Source organism: Lontra canadensis, unplaced genomic scaffold (genome assembly GCF_010015895.1).
Source record: "Lontra canadensis isolate GAN:19392208 unplaced genomic scaffold, GSC_riverotter_1.0 scaffold101, whole genome shotgun sequence".
Taxonomy (NCBI): domain Eukaryota; kingdom Metazoa; phylum Chordata; class Mammalia; order Carnivora; family Mustelidae; genus Lontra; species Lontra canadensis.
The window spans coordinates 3705747-3724918 of record NW_022631095.1 but is presented as its reverse complement, the minus strand read 5'-3'; the positions used below and the strand labels follow the sequence as shown (position 1 = coordinate 3724918).

At 39.1% G+C, this 19172-nt stretch overlaps 1 protein-coding gene across 3 annotated transcripts in view; it reads left to right on the top strand.

The window, feature by feature from the left end:
* ZMAT4 (zinc finger matrin-type 4) overlaps nt 1–19172 on the top strand; it is a 382200-nt gene that overhangs the window by 335831 nt on the left and 27197 nt on the right. The window contains exon 7 of one of the 3 annotated variants that reach the window (XM_032838007.1): nt 15744–17370. The exons of the other annotated variants lie outside the window; for them this stretch is intronic. Coding sequence (XP_032693898.1) covers nt 15744–15759 — 16 coding nt within the window. The 3' untranslated portion in view covers nt 15760–17370. Of the gene's footprint in view, nt 1–15743; nt 17371–19172 lie in introns of those variants that run through there. 3 annotated transcript variants of the gene reach the window in all.

The following is a 19172-nucleotide window of genomic DNA, read 5'->3' as shown; positions in this document are numbered from 1 at the left end:
GAGGGTACAAAACTGGGGAGCGGGAAGGGCGAGTCATTATCTCTGTGTTTTCTATCTGACTTAGATGGTGTCACGTGGCACCAGGACTCCGGACTCCATCCCTGTGTACCTCCTGTGCATTACAGATGTCCTACAGAGACAATGTAAAGGGGATCATGGCGGATTTTCACTAGGGTGATTTCTACATGTGGCTGACTGTCTCCACATCACTGAGTTGGCCTACTACAGACACTGCAATGACTTTTGCAGTGCAGGTTCTGTTTTGTTTTGGTCCAGACCTGGGTTCCCTGGAGAACGCTGCATCAGAGCATGGTCTCCCTGAGACTCTCTGAGAGCACGAGCTGGCTTTCTTGATCTTCTTCCTTGACCTATCAGTACATGTATAAGACAGAGTTTGACTCTGTAGAAATGTATGGATGGCTTTCAGTAGTGGATTTGGGCATTTCCTGAAAGTTTTGACTGTGTTTGTAGTTGGTGCTGATTAGCAAATGAGTGGAGCCTGAAGGGGAACACAAAAGAGAGGAAAAGAAAGTTAGTACAGAATCCTCTCAGAAACTTCTCAATCTGTGCATTTATCATTTTGGAGTTTGTGGAAATTTAGGTGGGCTGACAGAATACTGCTGAATTTGGAATTGAATATTTTAAAGGACGTAGTCTGTCTCCACGGCAGTGACCTTGTCCCAGCTCCAGGAATTCAGCCTGTTGGAGGTGAAAGAGCCTGTGGAATGGCTATATCCATTTTTTCATTGAATAGATGAGGAAGTTGAGGCTTGGGGGTGTGAGGATGAAGCTATACTTGCAGTGGAGCCATTTAGCAGTAAATCCAGGCTTAGATCCTAATTGAATGCTTTTCCTGGATTCACTTGTTGCATAGCACGTTTTGGGGTTTTGGTAATAAATAGTAATTGTCAAATAATGTGTTAAGAAAATTGTTGAAGTCCTATTTTTAACACTAGCAGGCCAGCCCAAGTACCAGAGTCCTCCCTGCCCCCTTGATGACTCCTGCATTGGTACAGATCCTATACCTCCTCTGTCAGCTTCCGGCTCTCCTCTTCTCTATCTATCCCAGCCTGGCATCTCTCCCTGCAAGCTGGCTACATTCCATCCCACCATGCTTCACAGTCCCCTTCCCAGCAATCTGCTGCATACAGTATTTCTTTTCTGTTTTTATCACTCTGGTTCCCTGTCCTTCCTTTCTTATGAGCTCACCATGTACCCCACCAACACATGCTTCTGCCAACTCATTCCTTTGCTTTTGCAACTGTGCTTCATGGACTTGAACCCCTCTCTGCCTAAGGGCTGCCTTGAGGAGTGGCTTTTCACCTCTACAGTTGCTGACAGGGGCATAGTAGGCATCATTTGGAGTTGCTGGCCTCCAGCTTCTCAAAAGACATGTGCTCCAGGACATTTACATGTGAGCTGAAGGAGAAGAAGACAGTATATCAAGAGTTTGGATATTTCTTCTTTCCTGATCCCTGAGCTTAGAGGCACTGAAATGTTAGAGAGACAACTATACATTATTTGAGCATAGTAGTGGTCATTCTTTCCATTAAGTGCACCCATTATTTTTCTTCACTTTGTTTTGTATTTTGAGGAAAATTATCAGATTTTACATGGCTGTGAATTTTATTTAAAAAAAGCGGGGGGGGGGGGGGGGGGGGGGGGGCATTGGGGGAAAAACTCTGCCTTCGGCTCAGGTCATGATCCCAGGATCCTGGGATCGAGCCCCTTATCGGGCTCTCTGCTCAGCAGGGAGCCTGCTTCCTCCTCTCTCTCTGCCTGCCTCTCTGCCTACTTGTGATCTCTGTCAAATAAATAAATAAAATCTTAAAAAAAAAAAAAAAAAGAACTCTGAAAAGAGCCTGGGAAGATGGCAGAGTAGGAGGATCCTAAGTTCATGTCATATAAATATACCTAGATCACAGCCACATCTGTGCAACTAACCCAGAAAATAACCAAAATGTATCAGAACAACCTCTCTACAGTCAAGCATAGTGGGGAGGCCATATTGAAAATGGTAGAAGGGCGGAGATGTGGTCAGGAACCAAACTTCCTGTGAGAACAACCATAAACAGGAGGGACACCAAGAGCATGTTGAAGGGCAAGGAGCACACCACACACCCAGACATGGGGGGGGCCTGTCCTGGGAAGATGAGTCCCCATAACAATTAGCATCAAGAACCAGAGGGACTTAACTATGCTAGTTCTTATAATCAGTGGGGCTTAACTCTGAGTACTTTAAAAATCAGCAGGCTTAGCAATGGGAGAGCAACAGAGCAATAGGAAACTGAGCCTCTGCTCTTAAAGATCCAGCAAAACAAACAACCCTGTGGATAAAGCATAGAAGTAGCAGGGGTATACTGAAAGGATGTTTATTTACTAATCTCAGAACATGCACTAGATGTGGAGGGGTCTTTATGAAACTTATCCAAGGACAAAAGAGCTAGCAGGTGCCATTTCTTCTCACCTCCCAACCTTCAGCCTAGATACCCTGACACCTGCCAGAACCAATGTGTGACCACTCGCCACCTAGCTTGCTAAAAGCACACCCTGCCCCTATGTTCTCCTGTGGATCTGCTCCAACCAACCTACCCCACTTGGGGGAGTCCTAAGATGACACCTGACATTATGCAGGCAGACCCAACAGTGACTAGGACTTGCCCTAGGTAGAGAGAAAGATAACCACACACACCAGTTTGACTGGAGCCCCAGCAATGGGTTGGAGGCAGATATTTGATCTCACTACGAGCCCAACCCACCAACAAAAAACCCACGGGGTCAGGAGGAAAGAGCCCTGTAGCTTAGGGTCACTGCAACCCCAACAGACTAAGGACAGACAACTGATCTGACCCAACTACAAGCCTAAGGCAGCCCAAGACTGGTCCCTAAGGCACAGGTGCCAAGCCCTGCCCACAAAAGACAAAGGAGACCATTGCAGCCAACTGGACTGAAAGCAAAAGCATCTCAATCACAACAGTAGGGGGCACAAAACACACATAAGAGATACCCCCAAATCACCTAGATCTCGGGAACAGAGGACACTGCACTGTGGGGCACTACAGGACCTCTTCTTCGTAAGGCCAGTACTTCCAAGACCAGGAGACATAGCTGGCTTTTCTAAACATAGAAACAAACACAGAGAATTAGACAAAATGAAGAGATAGAGGAAAAGATCCCAGATGAAAAAAATAGGACAAAATCACAGCAAAAGAGCTAAATAAAATGGAAGTAAGTAATATTCCTGATAGGGAATTCAAAGTAATGGTCATAAAGTTACTTACTGGACTTGAGAAAAGAATGGAGGATCTCAGTGAGACCTTCAACAAAGAAATAGAAAATATAAAAATTAACCAGAGATGAAGAACTCAATAACTGAAATTAAAAATACACTAGAGGAAATAACAAGTAGACTAGAGAAAGCAGGAAAACAGATCAGCAAGCTGGAAGACAGAATAATGGAAAGCAACAAAGCTGAACAGCAAAAAGAAAAAAAAGAAAGATTAATAAAAACAAGAATAGACTAAGGGAACTCAGCATCATCATCAAGCATAATAACATTCATAGGGATAAATATGAATAATATTCATAATAACATTATAGGGATCCTAGAAGGACATGAGAGAGAAGGAGGATCAGAAAATTTATTTGAAGAAATAATAGCTGAAAACTTCCCTAATCTGGGGAGGAAAACAGAAATCCAGATCTAGAAGGTACAGAGAACCCCCAACAAAATCTACCCAAGGAGGTCCATTCAAGATACATAGAAAGTAAAACAATAAAAATAGTGAGAAAGAATTTTAAAACAACAAGAGAAAAGAAAATAGTTACATACAAGGGAAACCCCATAAGACTATCAGCTGATTTTTCAGCAGAATTTTGCAGGCCAGAAATGAATGGCATAATATATTCAAAATGCAAAAAGTTAAAAAAAAACAAAAAACCCACCTGCAGCCCAAAGTATTCTATCCAGCAAGGCTATTGCTCAGAATTAGAAGGTGAGATAAAGAGCTTCCCAGACAAATAAAAGTTAAAGGAGTTCATCGCCATGAATCTAGCCTATAAGAAATGTTAAAGGGAGTTCTTAGAGTGGAAAGAAAAGTAGTAAGAATGTTATGAGAGGACAAAAAAATTTCACAGGTAAGTGCAAACATAGTAAAAGCAGTAGATTAATCATATATAAACAGTATGGAGGTTAAAACACAAAGTTGCAAAATCAATCTTATCTATAAAAATCAGTCAGAGGATTTGCAAAATAAAAAGGATCCAAAAAATTGAAAAAACATTAGCTAGACTCATCAAAGAGAGAGAGAAGATTCAAGCAAATAACAACAGAGACAAAAGAGGAGAAATAATAACCAGCTCCACAGAAATACAAAGGATTATAAATAATATGAAGGATTATATATTTTACATGAAAGATTATATGCCAATGTTTGGACGATGTAGGAGAAATTGATAAATTCCTGGAAACATTTAACCTTCCAAAACAGAATCAGGGAGAAATAGAAAATTTGGATAAAGTGATTATTAGCAATAAAATTGAATCACTAATCAAAAAACTCTCAACAAAAAAAAGTCCAAGAACAAATGACTTCACAGGTGAATTCAGCCAAACATTTAAAGAAGAGTTAATATGTATTCTTCTTAAACTATTCAAAAAATTAGAAGAGGAAAGAAAGCTTCCAAAATCATTCCATGAGGCCAGCATTACCCTGATACCAAAAACCAGATAGACACTAAAAGAAGAGATAACTATAGTCCAATATCTCTGATAAACGGATGCAAAAATCCTCAACAAAATACTGTTGAACCAAATCCAACAGTACATTAAAAAAAAAAATTTATCACAATCAAGGGGGATACTAGGGTGGTTCAATACTTGCAAATCAACATGATACAGCACATTAATAAGAGAAAGGACATAAGACCATATGACTATCTCACTAGATGCAGAAAAAGCATTTGACAAAGTATAACAGATATTCATGATAAATACTCTCAACAAAGTAGGATTAGAAGGAACATACCTCAATTAATAAAGGCCATAAATGAAAAACTCCAGCTAACACTATACTCAATGATGAAAAACTGAGGGCTTTTCCTCTAACATCAGGTGTAAGACAAGGATGTCCACTCTCACCACTTTTATTCAACATAGTACTGGAAGTCTTAGCCACAGCAGTGAGATAAGAAAAAGAAACAAAAGAAGAAGTAAAACTTTCACTATTTGCAGATGACATGGCACTATACAGAGAAAACCCCAAAGACGCCACCAAAAATTACTGGAACTGATAAATGAATTCAATGAAGTTACAAGATACAAAATCAATATACAGAAATCTGTTACATATTTATACACTAATAATGAGTTAGCAGAGAGGTAAATTTTTAAAAATCCCATTTGCAATTGTACCACGAAGAACATACGTAGGAACAAATTGAATCAAGGAGGTGAAAGTCCTGTATTTCAAAAACTATAAAACACTGATGAAAGAAATTGAAGATGACATAAACATAAGGAGAGATGTTCCATGCTCATGAAGTGGGAGAACCAGTATTGTTAAAAATGGCTGTACTACCCAAAGCAATCTATGGATTTAATGCGATCCCTACCAAAACATAAACATTTTTCACAGAACTGGAACAAATAATCCTAAAATGTATATGGCACCACAAAAGACCCCAAATAGCCAAAGCGATATTGAAAAAGAACAAAACTGGAGGTACCATGACCTCTGATTTCAAGACAAACTACAAAGCTATAGTAACCAAAACAGTATGACACTGGCACAAAAATAGACACATAGATCAGTATAACAGACTAGAAAGCCCAGAAATGAGCCCATGCTTTTATGATCAATTAATCTACCACAAAGGGGGCAAGAATATACGATGGGAAAAAGCCTCATCAACAAATGGTATTGGGAAAATTGGATAGCTTTCTGCAAAAGAATGAAACTGGACCACTTTCTTATGTCATACACGAAAATAAACTCAAAATAGATTAAAGGCCTAAATGTGGGACCTGAAACCATAAAACTCTCTAAAGAAAACCTAGGTAGTAACTACTTTGATATCAGCCATAGAAACATTATTTTAGACATGTCTCCTTTGGCAAGGGAAACACAAGCAGAATTAAACTATTTGGACTATACCAAAATGAAAAGCTTTGGCACAGACCATCAACTAAATAAAAAGGAAACCTACAGAATGTGATAAGATATTTGCAAATGATATATCTGATAAGGGGTTGATATCCAAAATATATAAAGAACGCATACATCAACACCGAAAAACCCCAAATAATCCAATTAAAAAAACGTGTGGAGGACACGAACAGACATTTTTACAAAGAAGACATACAGATGTGTAACAGATATATGAAAATATGCTCAACATCACTAATCATCAGGGAAATGCAAATCAAAACAACAATGAGATATCTCCTCACACCTGTCAGATGGGTCAAATGACAAATAGGAACAGTAGCGTAACAGCAAGTGTTGGGAAGGAGCTGGAGAGAAGGGAACCCTTGTACACTGTCAATGGTCATGTAAACTGGTGCAGCCACTGTGGAAAGCAGTGTGGAGTTTCCTGAAGAAATTAAATATAAAAATACCATAGATAATGGATAAAGAAGATGTGGTGTATATATAAAATGGAATATTATTCAGCCATGGAAACAAACGAAGTCTTGTCCTTTGCAACAACATGGGTGGGTCTAGAGGGTATAATGCTACATGAATGAAATGAGTTAGTCAAAGACAAATACTATATGCTTTTACTCATATTTGGAATCTAAGAAACAAAATAAATGAATGAGGAAAAGAAAGAGACAAACAAAAAAGGTAGAGAATGAACTGGTGATTGCCAGAAGGGAGGTGGGTGAAAAGATCGATGAGTAAGTGAAAGGGATTAAGAGAACACTTATCATCAGGGGCACAGGGGTGGCCCAGCCACTTAATCATCAGACTCTTGGTTTCAGGAGGTCATGATCTCAGGGTCATGAGATCAAGCCCTACGTCAGGCTCCATGCTGGGTGTGGAGCCTGCTTGAAATTCTCTCTCTCCCTTGACTTGCCCCTCTGTGTGCTCTCTCTCTAAAATAAATAAATAGATAAAATCTTTAAAATAAAGAGTGCACTTATTATGATAAGCCCTGAGTCATGTATAGAATTGTTGAATCATTATGTTGCATACCTGAAACTAATATACAAATGTATGTTAATTATACTTGAATTATATATGCATACATATATACATAATATATGTAATTGTATATGTATAAATATACATAAAAGAACATATAAAAGAAATATGGTTTTTATCTGAAAACATATCTGATTTCAAATACTTTTGGTGTTTCTAGACCAGCACTGTCCAATAGAACCCCCTGTGATGATGGAAATGACTTGTCTCTGTTCTATACAATGTAGTAGCTGCTAGTCACATGTGGCTGTGGAATACTTAAAATGTGGCCAGTGTGGCTGAGGAACTGAATTTTTAATTGTATTTAATTTTAATTATAGCCACGTGTAACTACTGGGTATGGCAGTGGACAGTATAGTCTAGATCATGTTAGCTTTTTTTTTTTTTTCTTTCAGCACGAGGGAATATTGCACACCCATCAAATATTAGCATTCATCCCACCGCCACTATCTTTGTGTAGTATGCCTTTGTTTCCCATGATTCTTCATCTACCCTGAAAACATGTAGAACCAGAGCTGCCCTTGGGTTCCAGAAACCATGTCTTACTTCAACACTGTTTTTCTTTCTCCCAATTACATAAGATACAGTAATCCACTGAGCCTAAAGCAGGGGCCTATGTAGCAGAGTAATACTAATACTAGTAATGATAATAAGAGACAACATTAATTTGTTGCTCCATATGGACAAGGTATATTATACTTCCATGTATACTAACTTATTTCAATTTCATAGCACCCTGTGAGACCTATGCTGTTATTATATCATCGCCATCTAATGGATCAGGAAACTGAAATAAAGACCCCAAAGCTACTGAGTGCAAGATCTGTGATTTGAGGTCTGGCATTTAATGGTAGAGCTCATTCTCTGACGACTTCAGCATCCACTGTTTTTACTAGGATTCTGTTATTCATGATAAATGATATATTGAGTCCCATGGCCACATGACTGAACTTGATCTTCAGCCTCTCCTCCCTGCTACAGAGGTCATGATGTCATTTGGCTCAAAGCCTTAACCCACTAATCTCATGGTAGATCTTTCCAGCACGGCCAGCCTCCATCTTGAAATTATGTGGGGATTCACTATGAGTCACCTCATTAGCGTAAGCTGTCAGGACCCACTATGAATAACAAAGGCACTCCTATCATTTTACTGATGTCTTTCTTCCTGTGTGAAAGCCTTTTAGTTTGATGTAGTCCTAATTGTTTATTTTTGCTTTTGTTTCCCTTGCCTTGAGGAGACAGAGCCAGAAAAAAAAAAAAAAAAAAATGTTTCTAGGGCTGATGTCAAAGAGATTACTGCCTAGGTTTTCTTCTGGGAGTTTTATGGTTTTAGGCATCACATTTCAGTCTTTAATCCACTTTGAGTTTATTTTTGAGTATGGAGTGAGAAGGTGGACCAATGTCACTCTGGCACAGACCTATCCTGTTTTCCCAACACTATTTATTTACTGTACTTGCTTCCTTTGCCATAGATTAATTGACCATTAAAAATATGGGTTTATTTCTGGGATCTCTAGTCTGTTCCATTTATCTATGTGTCTGTTTTTGTGCTAATACCATACTGTTTTGATGACTATAGCTTTGTAATGTGTCTTGAAATCTGAAATGATGATTCCACCAGCTTTGTTTTCCTCATTGTATGCTGTTACTTCCTTTGTCTTAGATGAATTGACTATCCTTTTTATGGTGACGGAAGGTAACTATTTGTGTCATGGTGAGCATTTCATGATGTATATATTGTTCACCTGGATCTAATATAATATTGTATGCCAATTATATTTCACCTAAAAAATAAATGAATAAATAAGTACACACAGGGAAAAAAGCCAAACGGCACTTTGAATATGTTAGAAACAAAAACAAAAAGCAAAAACACTCCTAACAATTGGGAAATTCCAAGGGCTTATTTTCACTCCAGGAACCTGGAACAAAAATAAATAAATAAATAAATTCTTTATTATATAATGGCTACTTTAGAAATTTTCCTTTTAAGTGATTAAGAGTTAAGGATGAAGACAGAGAATCTCTATTTTTTTTAAAGATTTTATTTATTTATTTGACAGAGAGAGAGATCACAAGGAGGCAGAGAGGCAGGCAGAGAGAGAAAGTGGGAAGCAGGCTCCCCGCTGAGCAGAGAGCCCGATGTGGGGCTCGATCCCAGGACCCTGAGATCATGACCTGAGCTGAAGGCAGTGACCTAACCCACTGAGCCACCCAGGCGCACCTAAATTTTTTATAGTTACTGGACTTATTCACGTATACTGTCTCATTTAATCCTCATGACTCTTCCGTGTGGAAGATACTATTGATGTCTTTGTTTTATAGACGGATAAGCTGAAACTAAATAAAGATAAAAACATGGTACAAAAATATCCAACTAGTAATAATGGGTGTTGGAGTTTAAAATCAAGTTTTCTAACTTTAAATCGTAAGCACTTTGAATCTATAAGAATAGTAGATAGAGATAAGATGTTTTGAATGTTCTTAGTTACTTTTTTTTTATCTGTAAATGAAGGACAGGAGTGGATTTGTCCAAGATATAGGTCAGGGAATGGAGGAATTTGAGTATCTGGGAATTAGGCTTTTTCCCCAACGTGCCAATTGATTCCTTCTCTGGTCTCCTGTGTTTATTTGGAAAAGGCTATGCATTGATTCTGTATCAGACCTATTGCAAGATGAAACAGAGAAATCAAGTCCCAGGCTCCTTTGTAGGGAGGACAGGTAGTCAACAGAAGATGACTATATTACATACTTAGAGAAACAGTAGAGGAAAACACTTAGGATGGGCCCTAACAAGAATTGGCTAGGGAAAAGAGCATAAAGAAAGATTTCCTGCAGGAGACAAAGTAGGAGCTGAGTTTTAGAAACAAACCAGGACTAACCAGGCCTCCAGATCTGTAAGTGAATGGAAAAGGGATACTGGACTGTCACCTAGATCTAGGAGGCTGATGGGTCCCGATGATGCCCCAAAGCCTAGTGCTTTGCAGCTCCCTTGCTCTGTTTGCATCTGTCCCAGCTGTGACTAGAAACCCATTGTAGGAGGAGTGGAATCCCCCCAGTAAAGGGGTCTGGGATGTGAGGATCTGGGCCTCAGAAATGCTAGGGGTATATAGGTGTGTCAGGGCTCCACTGAGTTTTTCATCTATAAAATGAGGACTTTGGTCTTTCTTATGTGATCCCTGGGGTCTTTCTGCCTCTAACATTTCATTATTTTGTGATTTTATGAAAAATGTTTTGCAAAGCAAATGAATAGTATAAACAAGATTATAGAGAGAGTATTTGCCTTCTTAAGGGAATGAATTGTTCTCAAGCACTTTAGGAGCGCTCATTTGCATATAAACAATGCAAATTCTATATAAACAGAGGCGGCTTGTTTTCTTAGCTGTTTTGGTAAGTTAATTACAAATCATTCTTGTCAATTTTGCTAGTCTGTGTGTATTAGGAGGTGATGGACTTGCATTCATTTTAAATATTCTATACTTTTGAATAGTCACAGCTTCTTGAGTGTTCATAATATCTTACTTTTCTCTGAATTAGCTTGAATTTCCTTAAATGATTTCTTTATTCAGTGGCCCATAAATGTATAGGATTTGTTTTTCCAAGAAGGATTTGGAGAAATTCATCTTGCACTACCCATATGTTTGAGGAGCTGGCTGAACTCCACCCCACTTTCAGTCCTCTTGGATTGGCATGGACCTACTCAACAAAGTTTACAGCAACCTGTTAAGATCCAAAGTCCTGTCTTTGCTTTTAACTCCCAGTGTCTTGTGGTCTTTCTACATTTTTCTCCCCTTATACATTTGAGTGCTTCTCCCCTCCACCCCCATGCCACATCACTCAGACTACATCAACTTCCACTAACAATTAACATTTTCCAAGTATTTTATTTGTCTATATGAAATTCAAAGATTAAGGCATCACACAGAGGTAGCACCATGCACAGAACAAATCCATTTTCCTGGTTCCAGTCTCTCCACGTTTCATCTTATCTCCCACATTTTTTTTTTTTTTATCTTCTCCTCTTTTTTCTCCAAACCCCTTTCTTCCCCTGCCTTTCACCATTCTCAGAATCAAGACACATTGTACCCCTTGTCTGAAGCATCACAGTTTACCAATCACTTGCTGTGGCTTGGGCATTCTCTTGAGGTTTTGTTCTCTACTCCCTAGTGGCTGCTCAAAACCTTCCAAATACATTTGGTTGGGTCCAGGTAGGTTAAGGCAAGGATATTTTAAGGAAGCACGTTTCTGCTAAGAGGACTGGGAAAGGCTGAAGAAGCCCGGGGTGAAGGATGAGCTCCCAGGAAGAGAGTGTGCACACCATAGAAGCATGTGGGAGTGTGGCAGGTGCAGAAACTTCAAGTTCCTCTCAGTGGTGGGAGTTTAGTGTGATTACAGGGAACAGTGACAAAAAGATGGAGCTGGAAGAGAAGACAGTGGTCTCATCACAAATGACTTTTGTGTATTACACTTCTCTCCAGGAGGTGGTGGGAACCCAGTGAAGCACTACAACACCGGTGTGATGAGGCAGCAGAGCTGGTGGCAAAGATGCCAGAGAGAAGCCAAGTATCATGTCAAGGGCCCAGGATCAGGCATGGGCAGGGGGTGCAAAGGACATGACCTATTTCAGAATGAAACAGGAGGCCAATAAGACTTGTGGCTGACTGGTTATGGGGTGGGGGAGAAAAAGAAACAAACCTGGGAAAACAACTGAATTTCTGCCTTGAACTCCTATTTGTTGGGTTAGGGAATGGCAGGAAAAGAAAGAATAGAAATTGGGAGAAGCTTGATTTGGGAAATGCAGTTTTTTTTATTTGTTTGTTTTGTTTTATTTTGTTTTTGGAAAATGTAGTTTAATTTGGTTTATCTGTGTCCTGTGGTAACAAACTGAGCAAAGATGACTAGTTCTTGGATGTCATTCATGACACATCTCAGGCAATAGATTCAAAGCACATTCAAAGTCATGACTGTTCAGCAGCATGTGTGTGGAAGGTGTCTAGAACATAGCTTCTCATCCAACACACCTAACACATTCTGGCCACATCATTTCATAGAAGTTGTGGTCCGTGATTTCATTTCTCACGTCCCTGTAAACTTGCTCTCTGGGTTTCAGACACCAGGCTTCATCATGGCTGAGGACTCTGCTTTTGTTTTTTAATTGGCTTATTGAACAGTTTAAATCCAGTGTGGGACAAACACATCAATTTTTCTTCAGTAGCCATCTCCAGACACACTAGGAAGGATATGTTTCCCACCGTTCCCCCCACCATCTTGATAACATCGCAGAAAGACCACATACATTTCTGGGCATTTTCCATGGTGAAATCTCGGTATCGAAGACTCCTTTTTAGGTAAAAAGAATGAGATCTTGCCAATCATGACAATATGGGTAGACCTAGAGGGTATCGCTAAGTGAAATAAGACTGAAAGAAAAAAAAAAAACAAATACCATATGATTTCATTTATATGTGGAATCTAAAACACAAACAAACAAGTTTTTTTAACAGCAGGAAAAGAGCCGTAAATACAGAGAACACACTGGTGGTTGCCAGGAGGGAGGATGGAAGGGGGATGGGCAAAATGGGTGAAAGGAAGTGGGAGGTACAGCCTTCCAGGTATGGAATGAGTAAGTCAAGGATGAAAGGTAGAGCATAGTGAATATAGTCAATGGTATCATAATAGGTTGTATGGTGACACATGGGAGCTACATTTGTGGTGAGCATGGCATGTGTCCAGTTGTTCAGTTGTTGAATGCCTAAGCTGTACACCTGAAACTAATGTAACACTGTGTGTCAACTACACTTCAATTACAAAAAAACAAAAAAGGAAGTCCTTACCAGTGTACATAAGACTACAACCCCATGCCTGTTTGGAGCACCAGCCTCTCTGAACCTTCCAGGTCTGAATGGAAAAAGGGGCAGCTAATACAAAGAGAAGATTTTTTTTTTTTAAGATTTTATTTATTTGACAGACAGAGATCACAAGTAGGCAGAGAGGCAGACAGAGAGAGAGAGGAAGGGAAGCAGGCTCCCCGCTGAGCAGAGAGCCCGATGCGGTGCTTGATCCCAGGACACCAGGATCATGTCCAGAGCTGAAGGCAGAGGCCTTAACCCACTGAGCCACCCAGGCGCCCCAAGAGAAGATTTTTAATTTAACTGGTCCTACAAATGTGCTTCTTATTCTGCTTGGGGTTTCAGAATGCAGACCTACCTGTAAGGCCATTAAGTCTCAGTGTAGGGGGAGCTCCTCCAGGGGCTGGAGCTCACAGAGTCAGATGGAGCCCCCTAGTTCATGGACGTGAGCATTTCCCTCTTTGGAAAGCAGAATGTACTCATTCCAGATTGCTGTGAGTTTTTTGAACTGCATTCCAAGACCCAAAGAAAAGTACCTAGTAACCTTCAGTAACTTTTTTTTTTTTTTAAGTGAAGTGGCAGCTATGTTGTATCATTTTTATGATGATATATGTCAAAAATAAAGCCAGCTCTATGAGTGTATTGGTACATATACAATGCAACTGAAAGTCTCTTCAGATAGAATTAAATTGCAGACTCTGAGAACAGAGACTGTCCCTCACCACAAATGGAAACTGTATAATGAATTCTTTTTTCCCTATGCCTTTCTTCAATTTTCTATTTAAAGAAATTTCTGAAAATACATGAATTATGCAGCTTATCTCTCAGATGAAAAAGAATTTTCTTCTTGGATTGGTTGGCTGCATATTTATTAATAGCAGTAAAATTTTCCATGTTCTTTTGTATCAAATGGGATGCTGACTAAAATATGAAGGAGCCTTTTCAGCAATAATAAGAGTAACGAATGAATAATTATAAAAGCTATATGGAATTGAAAGACATTTTAATTTGTCATTACTTCTGTGTTCAGAAAGGATCTGAATAATCATTCTGACTATAAAAAGGACGAGTGTGCTATTTTTGCTCATTATGAGATTAAGTTCTTAATATACCACTTTTACTATAAGTTAAAAAAAAACAAACCTCTTTTAGTTTCCTCTAATGATGTAATCATAACTGAAGACTGCTCAGCTGTATGTGTGTTTGGCCCTTTCCCTGTAATAAGGCAGTGGGACACTTTAAACTGATTTTAATTTGAAAAGTCTTGGTCTATGCAATTTATAGAAATGAGATTATACTTGTTTGCTTAGTGAGAACTTTCAGCCTTTATGTCACATTAACACACAAAAATGACAAGGACTGTAGAATTTCCTCAGGTCATGACCGGTTGGAGCAGAAACTGAATATGGGATTCCAAAACAGAATTTTTCTTTTTATAACAACCATTTAAAAATGGCTGTGCTTATCAGGGTCATTCAAAGGCAAAATTCCAAAACAATTTTTTTTTTACCCAGAAATGCATATAGCTTATGTTTTCTTTTAGTCTGCGTTATACAACAACATTCAAACTCTTATCTGCATCCTAAGAATATTCTGTGACAGCAACTTTTTTTGGAAAATAAAATTGCAAGATATGCTGTGTGCTTCTAGGTGAGTGATAGAATTTTCCTTTGTAGCTTGTGAATTTTTATTTGCCAGATTTTGACTACGACATTTAGCTCTCAGTGACGAGGGATAGGAGAATCTATGTGAGGAATCCAACCTGCTCCTGCACTTTTGGCCCCCTCCCCTCTAAAAATAGAGTTTTAGGGATAACTGTCAACTACGAGCAAAGATTGTTTTGGCAGCCTCACTGCAGCTAGAGGACATGTTCTATTCTATGAGAAAAATTCCCTGCACAGAATGCCAACAAGCCTTTTGATTCTCATCTTTCCCAGGGTTCAGCCCCACCCCCTGAAGGAGCTGTGTGAACATGTGCCATTCACTTAGCCACTTTAAGCCTCAGTGTTCTCACTGTTAAAATGGGAAGAAAAGGCATCCAAATTAGAGGTGGTTGTGGGGATTAAATTATAAGTAAAATTATATGAAGTTCTTGACACATAGTAGGCATGCAATAAATGGTCTTATCTTAAAGAAAAACAAAACCAAAAACCTTTAAGAAGTAGTTACCTATTTGATTTCTTAATCAATACGTTTTGAGAGTAGAGCCAGAAAACACTTTTTTCCTATTTATCTAACAGGGAACATTCTGAATGAATTGAGAATGTGGTTTATAACAATAATCTGAAATCTAAATGCTATAATGTTGTTCTCCCTCCCAACAAGAGGGTTCTGCAAGTCATTATAGCTGAAACTTAAGGATGGGTAGATGCTGTCCACCATAAATATAAACCAATTTGTCATTTTCATCGTAAGAACTTTCAGAATGAATTTAGTTAGTGTCTGGATTGATAGGATTGAGACATATATTTTCTTGTACATACATAGAGATGACATTGGTAATTGAGTTATTATATTTACAGGTTATTTAGAATGTAAGAGATTCATCATATAAATTCAGCTTTACTTTAATTTGATGGCTAAAGTGATGTGGGGGGAGACTGAGAGAGGGGAAAGGAAGGAGAGAGGAGGGTTGGAATATGTAATTATGAAAGAAGGTAAGACTGTGTTCCCTTCTGTCTTATAGCCTGAAGAATAAGTAGTGAAAACATCAATCAAGAGATGAGAAAAAAAAAAAAAAAAAGTCAGGATTTCTCTGCCGTGGAGAATTGCTTATCAACCACCAGAGGAAGATTGTTTCTTGAACAATGAACATTTCTTATGAGGATTCACAGATTAACATATGACTAATCTTAGTTTTGGAGAGTGAATGAGCGTTCTTGCTTTCTTTCTTTCTTTTAATTTTGTGGTAAGTTATGATATTTGGATGGGTTTTTAAATTCTTCCCTGATGATCTATTTAGCACATGTTCTAAATTATTATCCTACAGCAAACAGTGGGAACATCATTCAGACTTAAAGACAGTGGGAAGATCTCAATTTCGAATTTATTCTAGATTTCTTCAACATATAATTATTCCATTAAGTCCTTGATGATTGAGATGTAAAGCACCTTTATCAAGAAATACACATTATTTTTCCATCACGCTGAACATGATTGGTGGCAACACGCACAGAACCAGAACAAGTCACTACTAGTAGAAGATATATAATGGACACAATTACTACTCCTTCATTTCACCTTCAAAACTGTGAGCGAGGTTTGCCATCTGAATGACAAGAATAAAGAGAGTGAATAAAGGAAGAAGCCCATCCTTTTTTTCTGATCACTCAAAGAACAGTTTCTCAAGGTTAAGCCAAGTCCTCTTTGCAAGCTGCCAAAATAATAGCTTAGGAAAAGAATTAGTTGCCTGCATGATGATCCTCTTAGGCAAAAAATGTCTTCACAGCCGTTGACCTTGATGAAACGTTTTCCCAAAGGCATCCAAGAGAAGAATCACAAACCCCCGAATGAGAGGGAAATAAATGACTATTCCTTATGAAGTTGGCCTGAACTGTGGGCTTTGGTGTGGGGTGCTGATGACTGGGGAAGAACTGCGTAAGTTCTGAAGAATGAATGACAGCCTTGGGTCTGGTGAGTCCCCCTCTTCCTCTGTTCCTCACTGAAGTCCTCTTGCTGAGCCAAGGTTCAGTCACTTTGGAAAGAACACCACTAGCCAGTATGACAGCCTGGAAAACTGTTATTCTCTGATGGGGAATGCCTCTGAGTGTAAATTCTGAAGCTTTCTCTGGGTGTAACTCTTCTCCGTCGTGACTGGATCTGGTGTCTGCAAAGCCAAACATTTAACTCCTCTTTACAATGTTTCTCAGAGCTCTGACTGGTATTGCCCTTTGTACATGGTGACCACAGGCCACTGATCTCCCGGTGTCAGGGTTTTCTGGACGTCCGTTATTTTTCTGCAGAGAGCCGAGGTGGTCATATCTCACTGAGCAATAAATGAAATGACTCAGAAATGCACCGTGTTGTTATGAAGGTGTTTGAAATTTGGCACCACTCCCTGGAGAGGGCCCACTCAGGAGGGATCAGGGTTGTTAGCCTCTGTGCCTACAGAGAGAAGCAGCTGCGCCAGCCATGTGCTGTCCTTTGGGAAGGCAGGAGGGTCTGACGGCAAGCAGTCCATCTTGCTGTTTTGGAAAGCACACAACAGAGCTACAAACCTGCAATGATGACTTTTCTTCCAATGTGTGAAATAATGCTTTATCTGTCAAGTCCGCTGTAAAATAAGCACCATCCAAGTAAAACAAACAAACAAACCAACCCCAAAAAACAACAACAAAAAACCCACACAAAAAAACTTTGTTTCTGTTTGTGTTTAGTGAGTGAGCTCATACCCTCAAGTGTTTTGTTTGGTTTTGTTTTTAATGACCTGATCTAGTTGAGCCTGTGAACATAGATCTCTTTTGCTCTACGGAGAGGCTATGCCAAAGCCTTTACAGATGAGCTTCCGGATATAATAATCAGATCATCTCAGAATTCCTCATCTAAATACCATTGCTCCTTGGCAACCTGTCAAGTGAAAGTGAATATCCCGCCAGAAAACAAACATTTCATTTGTTTGTTGTCAAATTTCTTTGTTTATTTCTGCATAAATAAGGGAAATGATTGTTCCAATGTACCACAGAGTTGACATATTGTCTTAAACAAGAAGAGCCAGTGAATGTTATTTATATTTTGGGAAATCTTAGATGGAGACGCCTCTACTCGGAAAACTAGCTGTTTGTTGTTTCTGTTCTTATTTATTATTAGTAGTAATAGTAATAGTAATATGGTTGTATTTGTTTAATTAGGTCATGTCTTATGTTCCAAGTCATAATGGAACCAATGGGAGTAAGATGGAAGGTAAATATTTTCAAATAGCCAAGTTAATTCTGGCAGAGAGGAACAGACGCATGAGACTGTGGCAGAGCTTCTGGGGTGGGGCCACCTGAGGACCGCGGAGATTCTCAGAGAGATAAGAACGAGTCCTGGGATTTTCCATAAAACCTCAATTTAGGGACCTAGGGGAGAACGCTCTCTATTGGAAAGATCAAAATGATCAATATCTAAGGTATTTTTTACCATCCCAGAGTACTTGGAGTCATGGCAACTAAAGTAACCAACTACTGATGTTTGAAGTTTTGCTCCAATGAGGGAACAATGATGCAAAATGACTATAACGCAGAAACCTAATGGCATCCTCCTATTAAGAGTATTTTTTTTTCTTTCTATTTAAAAGGATACTTGCTAAGTGGTTGAAACCGTCTGTGTCTTTGTATAGAGGCAAAATACTCCCACAGGCCTGGTCATGCAGTTCTCTTAACTTTTCAAAGAGTTTTTCTTCTTCAAGTACAGACGTAAGCTTCTGCCCAAGGCCACAATGCCATGGTAGTGAAGCCCAGTGAATGAGTTTTCATTATATATAACCTCCGCAGCCCGGTGTACTAATAAATACCATCATAAAGCAGTCTGCTAAATAGAGAGGACCACTGTGATCCCTTTTGCTGATAAAAATAGTAATGAAACTCCCATCTGCAGTTGCTTGACCACAAAGACCAATACAGGATTTGTTTTTCATTTGCCTCTTAGATGATATACAAATGTAAATTGGAACTGCAAGAGTCCTTACACATTTCTACTGAATTCAGCTCATTAGACCATTCTGACCAAGAGAAGACCAATAGGAGGCGGACGAAAAAATGCTAATACTCCCAGAGGCATACTTAAACCCGGGATGGGGGGTTGGTGGGGGGCAGTGGCCACAGCTCAAGGTGTTACCTTGTTTCCGACAAGTCGCTGTGAGCACAGCATGTTCAAACTCCAAAACCAAACTGTCTGTAACTGTCAGGTAATGAAATAACTACCCTCTGTACATTCCATCCAAGCTAAATATTCACTGTTTGTTTGACCAGCTGGAACAAAGAATTGATTGCTGTTCTTTTTTGACCAGAATGAGGAGGGTTTGATCAACATATTACTATGGGGACAGGTTATTAATTTTCTTTTCTTTTTTTTTGGCTTCTTACCTAATTTATTCATACTAAAGTCATGCTAAACTACCTCATAGGTTTGTGGTGTG